The sequence below is a fragment of the Lissotriton helveticus genome, chromosome 11, assembly GCF_964261635.1.
Source record: "Lissotriton helveticus chromosome 11, aLisHel1.1, whole genome shotgun sequence".
Taxonomy (NCBI): Eukaryota; Metazoa; Chordata; class Amphibia; order Caudata; family Salamandridae; genus Lissotriton; species Lissotriton helveticus.
Window position 1 is genome coordinate 1,170,008,861 of NC_136072.1, and position 12,622 is coordinate 1,170,021,482.

The window sequence follows — 12,622 nt, forward strand, 5'->3', positions numbered from 1 at the left end:
TCCTTGCATTACAATGCATTGACTCAATGCTCTGTTACCTCCTCAACTGGCGCTCTTGCTCCATCTTATAATTAATGTCAATACCTGCAGAGCGCCTCTTCTGGCTGTGGAGGTGAGCGCACTCCCAACAGCCCAGTATTATTTTCTGAACCTGGACCCAGGTGACCTGGGTAATGTGTGACTCTTACACGGATGGCAGAGTTTCTTCCGTATCATTGACTCCACTCTGGTGGGTTTCTATCCCAGAGCTCCACTCACCCTTCTCTGCACTCTGAGATGCAAACATTGGTGCAACCTCACGGTGTTGCACCAGCGGCTTTATTAAGAACTCAATCACACAACGCCGTATTCACTACCCAGTAACAGTGCCAAAACCTTATCACATTTGTACCTCTTACTCTCACTGCGCTTTCCTTAAGTTCTGTAGAAAGTTTACCTGAAAAAGGCTAAAGTTATGAGCTCCCCAACTTTTTGTAGAACGCCACCCCTGAACTGTAGAAGTTGTGTCAGAATATTGTGGACAGAAATATCAGCCTACAAAAATATTTTGCTCAAAATATCGACATCCAAAATATCAGAAATGTAAGCATAAATAGGCAGGCATAGGTGTATTATTCTTAACTCTACATAAACCTGCACCGACGATATATAGTCATGGTGCATATACTGAGTAAACCTAAACTACCTATATACTTACCTCCAAGACATTTTGATAGTCAATGTTTAAGCCATGATATTTTTGCATAACAATATTTCATCCACAGTATTCAGGTACTGTCTCCTGAGGAGAAGTAGGAACTGCTGTAGCTCCTTTGGGCATGATTCACAAAGGTAATCTTACAATTTTGTGAACGTTTACATTTTTTTTGCTATTCACAAACTATCAGTTAATAGAAAGTCTAGGACAGCAAAGAGCCCGCATTTGGGCAGAGAACTCGACACACAAAAAAGATAGGACAGTTCTCCGTCCTGACAGCATCGCAAACGTAAAAGTAACTCATAGTTTGTGAATAGCAAAAGAAATGGTTAACTTACACAAAAGTGAAAATTTACCTTTGTGAATCAGGTCCTTAGTGTGTAATAGTTGGTGGTAAATTGTAACAGACCAATCCAGTCTTACATATAATGTGCCCTTTATTTTACAAGTGCCTGTGAGGAATCACAGAGAGCTCACATATTTATATCTATAACAAAAAAACAAAATAAAACAGAACAACTCTCTCCCCCCCAAAGAAATAAAACCCCTGTAGTGCAGTCTAATTCTCATGGAGAATCTCTAATGCTTCCCTTCGGAGTCCTTGGGAAAGACCTGCGGTGGCGTCGTCTTGTGGTGTGAGAAGCTGGATTTGGCCCCAGAGTGTTCGAAGCCACAGTGAATGCCTCAACATATGTCATAGGGACCTTGTCCGTAGCACTGTTATCCACAGGCCCACAACCAGAGTGAAGCTTGGTGGCACAGGTAGCCACCACTCCTGCGGTCGCAGTGACGACGTGGACGAAGTGCAAGAGCAGACCTCGTAGGCATTTTCAGATCGACTCTGCTCGTGTGGCCCCTGTCGGCTCCGTGCCCCAACTCTGTTGTTCTCAGACTCTGGCGCATCTGACAGCATATCGCCACACATCAGCCAGTCCCTGGCGATGGATTTTGGGTAACCTAGCTCCACCTCCATGCTGCTGTCCACCACTTTCCAGTACTCCTTGCCTCTGAAGAAGTAGGTTGCCCCTGAAAGACATAAAGGAGTGAAAACATATTTTTTTATGAAGTACTGTAACAAATTATTCTGCACTTTTAAGTGGCAGTGCGTAGGAGATGTGGTATGTGTCATTTGTGGACCCAAAATGACTGTTATACCTTCTTGTGCTGTCTTGCTTCCAGGCTCTGTGCCTTATTTAGATCTCGGCGGATGGAATACTCCGGCACAAATACTATAGAATATAATGGGATCGTAATACGGCGGACGGGATCTACGTCACGTTTGTGACTGAGGATTCTCCTCTGCCAAGATCTAAATCAGAACTTCTGTCTTTACCCTTGCACCATGACTCTTGCAACAACAGGAGTGAATGTTGGCTGTATGGACAGGCTGATTATTCTTTTTAGCCTTTGATATCAGTATCTTGAAGGAACTCATTTGAACCACAATGTCCTGTTGGGGGTTATTGGGCATGTGCCTCGCTTTCAGCAAAATTGGATATGTCTACTTTCCTCTGCCCTAGAGATCTGTGTTATGCAAGAATCACATTAGGAAGAGCTCCAGCAACACCAGCGATTTCTTAACCCACACGTGATGTCCATGTTCGGGCCAGAGTTGGCCACCGGTGTGTTTTGACTGCATTCATAGCAAATGCAACCTTCCCATGCCACTTGCTGTGAGCTGCCACGGTTGAGGCACCATGTGATGTGTAACACACCTGGACTGAGCTTCTACCCAGTTTGTGCCAATGGACTGATTCAGAACCAGACCCAGTGGATCAATAACCTCTAATTACCTTGTAGGGTAACCTTTAGTAATCTTTACCACCACCCAGGGGTAAAAGGACCAAAATACACAGTGTAGCTCTGTGGTGTTGAACAAGTGAGATTTTTCTAATCTGAAGGTGAGTGTGTACAGTTCAGCTTGCCCCAAAAGCAGCACCTCTGAATAACCAGTCTAGTTCTACATGTCCTTTGTCTGATTTTACGACAGTCTCTGAACTGCATGAACAACCATCTTCTTCCCAGACGATAACATACACTCCACAGTGTCATGTTATGTGACATGTCAAGACACAAAACATTTCTTAGTGTGCCAAACTACTTATGTAGATTGAGTGGGTTGAATTCTGACCAGGGGAATTTATACAGAGGATTCCTCTCTTCATTTCTAGGGATTTTAGACAAAAAGTATGATCTTTATATATATATATATATATATATATATATACGGATGTGGTATTTGTATATCAATCAAAAACGGGGAGAAGGAGGATTGGGCTAAGTTCACTCGTATGTGTTCAAAGTGTAGCAAAAAGGATCTGTGGATGTCGGATCAAAAGAACCTAGCCAAGGACATACAGGTGGTTCACCAATTGGGTGGAAACCAACCTCTGTTAGCCGAAAAGAAAAATTTCTTTTCTTGAGTCCCATCACTCACCCAGGGTTGCCCCTAGGTGACATGCTTCATCATTGGGGCCATCCCAAACATCTACTGCTTGGGGCGTGCTGCGACATGTTTCGAGGCATCCCCTAAAGCTCTTCTTCAGGACAACAAAGGGATCAGCCCCTTGTGTACCACTCCGTGCAGGACCTATAGATAAGTGAAAATAAAGATAATGAATGCACACCGATTGTGTGAGCATTTAAAAAAAAAATACATACGGTTGATTCTGAACACGTAGTATTTGTTTTATGGCCAAATTGCGCCTTAGCAACCCTCCGTCAATACGACCTACTCGTTCCCAGGGTGGACCGTATCTTGTCGACACAATACTAGGGATTATAATTACATAACAGTTATTTTTCCCTTTTATTAACCCCTTTTTATCCTTGCCAACTGGGAGCTGGAATAAAACTTTGGCTCACTAGTTTGGTAAATTTTTAAATATCACTTACACCACTCTCCCTACACTGCACTACACATATCCTCACAAAATAAGTGGTCCTAAGTAACTCTGCAAGTCGCAGCACGCACCAGACAGTAGCTGTCTGGGATGGCCCCAATGATGACGCATGTCACCTAGGGGAAACCCTGGTGAGTGAGGGGACTCAAGAAAATACATTTTTTTTCGGCTAACATAGGTTGGTTTCCACCCAATTGGTGAACTAGCGGTATGTCCTTGGCTAGGTTCTTTTGATCCGTCATCCATGGATCCTTTTTGCTAGTATTTGTATAACACCAATGTAGCCAAAAAGCAGCGGAGCTCTGTCCAGGGTCAAAGACAAAGATGCAGTCAACAAGTGAATGGAGCAGTAGTTGGTTTTTTGGGAGCTGAAGTGAATTGTGCTTTAGTGTTGGGTTGTATGACAGAACCCTGCATGCATTTATCCTGCATGCCTTTACAACGCAGTCACTACCCCGACTGCGACGTTTCCAATGCGTTACTTTACCACGTAAGTCGTTGCAACAACTTGCTTTACGGGGTGCTGAACTTTGAAATAGTATAAACTTCTATTCCAACTCCAGTCTACACAACAGTAGGGAAGGTGTTGGACTTAAAAATCCAACACCTGTCCAACAACGCGCCACCTAAAGCAAGTCGTTGTAATGGCTTGCGGGTTAAAGGAAATTATGGAAATGTCGCAGTCGGGTAGTGACTGCATTGTAAAGGCTGGTCGTTATTGAGACTGCGGGGTAAGGGATGTTTCCCATAGTGTTTTTTAAGAAGTGGGTCTTCTTTTTCATAAATAAGGGCAGGATTAGGGTGGCCCTGATGGATCCACATGGATGTTGTTCCAAGAAATTCACCCATACTGGCTCGGCTCTCTACATACAGGGTGTAGAGGGGATGGAACACAATGACACATAGATCCACTATATTATTGATCAAGCTTTGTCGAGACCTACCCAAACTTCTGGTCTGTGTCACATCTTAAGAGTGGAGCATATCCTTGGCCTCGGGGAGCGTGAAGGACATTAAACGTATTGGATTGTATAGGGTCTGTGACACTCACTCTTTGCCTTCCTATGACCTCATAGACAACTTGGTGGGGAAAGTTCAAGATCCTATCTATACCGGTCACCTGCTAGATCATGAGGACTAGTGGTCAGCACCTACCAAAGACTAAAATAGAGAACTGCCTGGTGCCCAGACTCTCCCACTGATTTGGGTACCTGCTGCGATGAGCCAGTTTGTCTGCTCAGCTACTGCCCTCCTCCTGAATTCCAAGGTGCCAAGGCACAAACAGGTCCAGGGCCACTCCATCCAACGAAGTAGTTTGGAAGACCAGGTTCACTCGGGAAATAAATACTCGAAAGCAGCTCATGCTGCACCGATTGCCCATACACTGGCTCTTGCACTACTCATGTAGACTGTGCCATACTGAGATGACTGTTTCCAGGCATGATCTTACCAAGGCATGCACTACCGAGAGTACAGAGCACCAGCTTTTAAGTCAGCTTTTTGCTCCTCAAGCCCCCCAACCCAATCTCTTGAACCAACTCTAGGAACATTCAGATCCAAGGAGTCTTTTGCCTTCTCCCTTGCAAATCCTACCCGGCAGCCTGGCTACTGGCCAAGAGGTCCATCAAAAGGCCCTCTCCTGCTGTTAGGGCAAACCTGCGGTTATCTCACCTTCAACTTGCCGGGTGCAGCACTGCCAGCTAAGGAGGTAATATAAGCTTAAACATCAACCGCACCATCCCATGTAATGGCACTGTGACGATAGAGCCCCACAGAGGTAAACAACCTTTACAACGCAACTTTTACCACGCAGTGCCTTTACAACGCAACTTTTACAACGCAAACCATTACAACGCATTGCTCTGGAGGGCGCTCTAGGATAGGGAATATGTTTAATGTACTATCCAACACCTTCCCTACTATCCACGTGGGACTGGAGTTGGAATAGTAAATTAAACAATTCACTATCCAGCGCCTAAAAGCACTATGCGTTGTAATGGTATGCGTTGTAAAAATCGCGTTGTAAAAGTATGCGATGTAAAAGCATGCGTTGTAATGTCATACATCCCCCCACAGAGATGAGGCAAGCTTAATGCCCAGAGTTGCCGAGTGTGTTCCCTGGTTAGAGTAGGCACTGAGGCCAGAATTATCGAGTCCGTTGACCCAGGATCTTGGACCAGGGTCAACGGACTCGATAATTCTCGCCTCAGTGCCTACTCTATCCAGAGAACACACTCGGCAACTCTGGGCATTAAGCTTGCCTCATCTCTACAACGGCCCCCCACAGACGCCGGGATGCCTGGTTTCACCCTGGAGATACCCAGTAAGGGACCATCTCACAGGGAAAACCAGGACGGGTTCCCCAGAGGTCTACAGCGCCAGGACACTCGGTTAGAGTAACAGTGCGCTTTACAAGTATCCCACATTTACATTTAGAAATTATCTGCATTATTGCTGCACCTACTAACTGCACGGTTCAAGGGGCATTCCTAGGTGTTTGAGAACCTCTAGAACTCCTGGTCATGTTCGCTTTGCAAATACACACTCGCTAGCAGCTACACACACATGCAAACTGCAAATTCTGTAGTTAAATTAGTTTGCACCTCTCATTGATAACCTCTGGAGTCTTACCCCTAAGCCTGGAATCTAGGTTGAAGGCTTCCATTGCATGGCAGCAAGCTTCTGCATGATGAAATATTGTTATAAAGAGAGTACCTCTTTTTATTGCTGTGTTGCATGCTGGAGTTTTCCCTCTATCTTGTGTTTGTCATAACTTTGATAATTCTTGCTACTCAATCTGTTATTGGAGTGTGTGAATTGATATACTTGGAGTAGAGCATGCATGTCTTTATTCTTCATTTTTTTTTTTTTTTACGTTTTATATACAGCTGGCTGGACCCGGAGGTATCAGAGTGCTTTGGAGCATCACTGAACGAAGATCCATCAGAGATTTTGTACATTTCCTCTGGGTCACAACGGATCACAATGACCTAAATGTTGGACTTGTAAGGTCTTGCATCTTCTTTCAGCTATGATGCCCATGAAAGTGCTTGGGCAATGAGTTGGTGACATCTAAGTTACAGTCATGATCTCAGCAAAACGATACTCACCATCTGCCCACCGCATGACGCCGGGATGCCTGGTTTCACCCTGGAGATACCCAGTAAGGGACCATCTCACAGGGAAAACCAGGACGGGTTCCCCAGAGGTCTACAGCGCCAGGACACTCGGTTAGAGTAACAGTGCGCTTTACAAGTATCCCACATTTACATTTAGAAATTATCTGCATTATTGCTGCACCTACTAACTGCACGGTTTAAGGGGCATTCCTGGGTGTTTGAGAACCTCTAGAACTCCTGGTCATGTTCGCTTTGCAAATACACACTCGCTAGCAGCTACACACACATGCAAACTGCAAATTCTGTAGTTAAATTAGTTTGCACCTCTCATTGATAACCTCTGGAGTCTTACCCCTAAGCCTGGAATCTAGGTTGAAGGCTTCCATTGCATGGCAGCAAGCTTCTGCATGATGAAATATTGTTATAAAGAGAGTACCTCTTTTTATTGCTGTGTTGCATGCTGGAGTTTTCCCTCTATCTTGTGTTTGTCATAACTTTGATAATTCTTGCTACTCAATCTGTTATTGGAGTGTGTGAATTGATATACTTGGAGTAAAGCATGCATGTCTATATTCTTCATTTTTTTTTTTTTTTTAAGTTTTATATAGAGCTGGCTGGACCCGGAGGTATCAGAGTGCTTTGGAGCATCACTGAACGAAGATCCACCAGAGATTTTGTACATTTCCTCTGGGTCGCAACAGATCACAATGACCTAAATGTTGGACTTGTAAGGTCTTGCATCTTCTTTCAGCTATGATGCCCATGAAAGTGCTCGGGCAATGAGTTGGTGACATCTAAGTTACAGTCATGATCTCAGCAAAACGATACTCACCATCTGCCCATCTCATGGCGTCATCCAAGGTGCCCGGGATGCCCTTCCACAGCGTATTCTCAGCAGGATACCCCGGGTCCATCCTCCGATCGTGGTCATCAAAGCGCCAATAAAGGTGGTCTTTGAAAAAGTAGGTCTTCTCGTTGTGGGCCCAAGAAAACGCTGCATCAATTCCACCGAGGGGCAAGCCGAAGTCTGTGATCTGGCGAGGGAAGCCTTCTTCCACATTGTTGTCCTTAAATAACCAATACCGGTCTCCTGGTGGAGGGAGCCAAGAAAGAAAGAACAGGGCATTAGGACCAACCATGAGTAGGTCAAAGTCTTCGGAAACAGAAAGCAGACTGGGTCCGACAGCTGGCGGTTGTACGTCAAAACAGTGAGGTCAACAAAATCCCACTGCACATAGATTTAATCCAAAATCCTGACTAACAGCAAATTGTAAACATACTAAGGATTATAAATGTACCTTCTTAACTCCTACATTGAAGATATGTTAGATGTTAGTAGTCACCATTGTGGTGTCAGTATAATTGCAGGTTGATATCAAAAACAAAATATTTTGGTAGAATGCTCAGATTAGTTACCCAGAAGGCCATGGCCACAAGCTGAGTGGCCATAGACGTCTCTATCTATAGGTCACAGAGGCAGTCGACTATGGCGCCCCCTGCTGGGGCCATCTATGAACACCGATGTAGCTACATGAGTCTCCACAAAGGTGTTGCTTTAACAGTGCAGCTTGGCTAGGGGATCAAAATATCCAGGGATGGCCGTGACAGTGTTTGTTGACTGGTGGTTATGGATGGAACTAGCATGGGTTGTGGTGAGACTTCTAAGTCCAAGCCCAGGCGCTGGACGGTGTGATCCTGAGCAATACCAGTAGCGCCTATGACCCTATTTACTGAACTGAAAATTAGTTGCGTTTCCTAACATGAAGTGCTGTACATGTACCAATCGCGCCTTGGCTGGTGAATGCGAAAATTAAAATAAGGATGTGACCGGTGCATTCCCTATTAGAACAGTGAAAATGTTTAAAATCCACCCAGGAAAGAATGGTCTGTAAGTGAGCTTTTGTAAATAATAGGGTCAGCGCGGAGTGACCAGGGTCAAATGACCCTTTGGAGAGGCTGTCTGTCTTTTATCAGAAATGGAGATGGAGGCAGGGGTGGCTGTGGCCATCTTGGTATGGTACCAGAAAACCCTGACCACAATGCCACCTGACTGAAATATTGTGACCTAAACATCATTCCTGCAAATATCCCCATCAGGGTTAATTTTAAAAAACCCACCCCCAATAAGCTGATATTTTTGCCATGGTATTCTGGCATATGACTGTTGAAATGCAAAAGTCCAGGGAATGGCTATGCCTACCCACAAAACCACCTATCAGAAGGCTCGCCTCATGCGTTCATCAACCAACCACAGATATCTCTGGTTCCTATTGGGGGAACTATGGAGGTCAATGACTTGGCCAGGTGCCATGGGGTGGTCTTGTCAGAGAGAGTCATGATTGCCAGTCTATTCTCACAAGGTGAAAACCCAAAGCGGGAAGGAAACCTCACCTTTGAAGAAGATAATCTTGTGGTCAGTGGTCCTCTCGTAGACAGCATCCACGCTGTCCATGTTGGGGGGCAGACCCCTCCAGAAGCGGTGGATCTGTGCCGGCTGTAGTGACACTAGGTGCTTGTTACGCGTCAGTCGCCAAAAGTACTTGCCTAAAGGAAGAGGTGGAAACCACAGGTCAGTCAATCACAGTCAGAGCGGTGCTGCTGATGGAAACTGGAACTGCCCTGGCCCATAAAACTGATGCTTCTAGATGGAAGTTGCCTCTTTGAGGCAGTGAGTACCAACAACTACCTCTGGAAAAACTCTTCAACAGTGTGGCTGAGTCAGGAGAAGGTTAATGAGAAGCTAGCACCATCATGGAGCTGCTCATACAAGACCTGGCCTCCACTGTAGTGTGTGTTAAACATGACCACAGAACATGCTTAACTTCACAGGAACACATGCTAACATCTCTGCAGCACGTGATAACTATTATCATGGATACTAAGGTAAAAAAGACCAGAACTGCCCAAAGTCAGGAAGAAACCCCTGGGAAAAGGTAGCCCACCCCCAATTATGTCCCTCACCTGCAGGGCAATCAACATCCAACACCAACATCAATGCCACAATAAGATGAGGTGAAAAGCACAAGATGTTGTTGGTAAGTAGGCACTATTTAGATACCACTTATTAGCCCTGACGAGGTCGTTGACACCAACAGAACGCTGAACAACACTCAAGAGTTTTTCAGAGACAAGTCAAACACATTGCTGCCAACCCCTCCTGGCCTTGACCAGTGCTGACACAAGGGCACCCAGTCACTGACACCGCTGCACACTCAGTCACACCGCCGCCACTTCAGACAATCCCACCAGTGCCATTTGTTTGATAAACCTGGTACCACTGCATCGATCACATAGGTGCCGCGCCATTGGACCGCTAGTACCTGCGATGCACTTTGCCGGAGAGAAGGAGCCATCCTCACCTTTGAAGAAAAATGCTTCCCCTCTGATCTGGGCGACCGCATCGAAGTGAGTGTTGCACCTCTCGGGTTCATCCTTCCGGAGCCTGAGGACAGAGGTGTGAGGACATGTGAGGAACATTGTACCACCTACACTCAATCACCAGACCACCCCCGTGCACATGCTGGTATCCTCATTTGACCAAGTGAACCCTCCTGCTAACCTCTCAAACTACACCCACCAAAGACCTCCCATACCCTGGGGAACCCCACCCAGTGAGTTATGGACCCTCAAGTAGCAGCTAGACAACTCTTGACTAACCACTAGCCCTTACCGAATCATTCAAAAGACCCCAAATCGAAGGCCAGCACCCGCCCAATCACACCCCAGAACCTGGAGCCCTGGCTAGAGAGCACCTCTCAAAGTCTTGGACAGATCCCACCCAGACACACAAAAGACCTCAAAGTCTCAGCTAATCCCTCTGTATCAAACACCCAACTGACTTCAAAATCATGGTTACACTCCAACCAGCTCACCACAAAAATACCCCTAACTGTGGCTAAACCAACCTAACCAACGCACAGCCTAAATACACAGCTAGAGCTCGACCCATCAGACCTCCCCACACCTTGACTGGTAAGCAGCCAAATAACTTCAAGAAAGAGAGCCACTGAAACATTGAAGACACCTTGGGCCCAATTCACAGAACTAACTTAAAACAAAATCCTAAACTTACTACCACTTTGGTATTCACAGAAGGTACTTACTCATTTTGGTATTAAGGCACTTACTCATTTCGGTATTCACAGAAGTTAGGAGTCCTAACTTTAGGACTCCTAAACTGGGAAAAATCCTAACTTTAAGACTTTCGGTATTCACAGAAGGCATTTAGGAGTCTTAAAGTTAGGACTCCTAACTTCTGTGAATACCGAAATGAGTAAGTGCCTTCTGTGAATACCGAAATGGTAGTAAGTTTAGGATTTTGTCTTAAGTTAGTTCTGTGAATCGGGCCCCTTAACACCAAAACTAGATCTAATCCCGCCACTAACTAGATCAACCCAAACATCACCCATCTAGTGCAGCTAGATCTCAACCAGTCTCCCACCACTCGCAATGCAGTGTTTAACACCATGTTCGTCGGCAATCCACCCATACATGAACCACAGGCCCCATACCACTATTCACCGGAAGCGGAAACACAATCAGAGAAGCCGCTGACCTGGGCTCTGGTGCAGACAAAACAAGGACTCTGGTCTGCCCACACTGCCGTAACATATGTCTGCATCGTTCTGCCTGGCATGGCTTTACTCTTGTTTTTAATTAGTCATACAGTCACTTCCAAACCAGGCAGTATCTCGTTGAGACAGCCTTTCAGTCAGTTCGCTTTACATTGAGCCCTTGTATCTGTAGTATTTCTGGGAGGTTTGACAGTTAAGCTGCAGACTTCGGAAGTAGGATACGTAGGGGCTTATTTAAAAGTCCCTTGCGCCACTTTTGCGTCACTTTTAACATGGGAAAAGTGATGCAAAAGTGGTGCAAGGGGCTTGTAAATCTGCCCCGTAGTTTATATCCTGGCTTCTCCACTCAACGATACAGTGTGATCTTGGACAAATCAATTTATTCTTCAAGCTATCGGGCAAATCACTTAATCTCTCCTGTGCCCTATCTGTTAAACACTGAGAGCAGAGCCCCTGTGGGTGATTCAGTTTTCGGTATGTGCTACAGAAGAGCATTCACTCATTCTTTTTGTCAGTGCATGACTCAGTGCCTGCCTGCTGTGTGAGCAGATGTCTGTCCCCTTGAACCTGCCTGTCTTCTATCTTGAAGCCTATACCTGTGCTTGTCACCTCATCAAACAATGCAGCAATCTGAGCACTACTGCTCACGTCCAGTGACGGCACAAGTGATATATGAAGCAGTAAACCCTATAGTTGACACCGGGGTAGAGGAATACAGGGTGAGGGGCATCTGTGCTTATGTCCTTAAAGCCCCCCACAATATGAGCTCTGCCCTATGGCATCGACAGTCACAGCCAAGGCAGCAGCTTGGGCTGACGGTGGCAGGAACCGCGGTGTAACATGGGAGCCTCGTGTCATCAAGGGAAATGGGTATCCTACCCACAGTTTGGCAGTAAAACATGGCCATCATTGGGGTCCAGAGAAAGCCCCAACACCCCTGGGTCTCGGCGCCACTGCACCTTCTGCACTACTGTTAGCTACACATCTGCGTGGCACCTCAGCAGGGTCTCACACTGGTACTCAGGAGCTGCTGAGCTCTCCTGGCCAGTCAAGAACAACTGGAGCTCACCTGTAAGATCAGCAGCAGCTGGACCTCACCTGATAGATCAGCAGCAGCTGGAGCTCACCTGGTGGATCAGCAGCAGCTGGACCTCACCTGGTAGATCAGCAGTAGCTGGCCCTCACCTGGTAGATCAGCAGCAGCTGGAGCTCACCTGGTAGATCAGCAGCAGCCGGAGCTCACCTGGTAGATCAACAGCAGCTGGACCTCACCTGGTAGATCAGCAGCAGCTGAACCTCACCTGGTAGATTCGCAGCAGCAGGGCCACC

The 12,622-nt window shown here is 46.1% G+C and overlaps 1 protein-coding gene across 1 annotated transcript in view; it reads right to left on the reverse strand.

The window, feature by feature from the left end:
- Positions 1-1,385: 1,385 nt before the first annotated feature.
- The window catches only part of LOC144791610 (matrix metalloproteinase-17-like), a 218,229-nt gene continuing 206,992 nt past the window's right edge, over positions 1,386-12,622 (reverse strand). Inside the window, exons 7-10 of the mRNA XM_078666338.1 lie at positions 10,079-10,161; positions 9,111-9,263; positions 7,552-7,809; positions 1,386-1,723 (exon numbers count right to left, since the gene is read on the reverse strand). Of these exons, the coding sequence (XP_078522464.1) occupies positions 1,392-1,723; positions 7,552-7,809; positions 9,111-9,263; positions 10,079-10,161 (826 nt within the window). The 3' untranslated portion in view covers positions 1,386-1,391. The remainder of the gene's footprint in view (positions 1,724-7,551; positions 7,810-9,110; positions 9,264-10,078; positions 10,162-12,622) is intronic.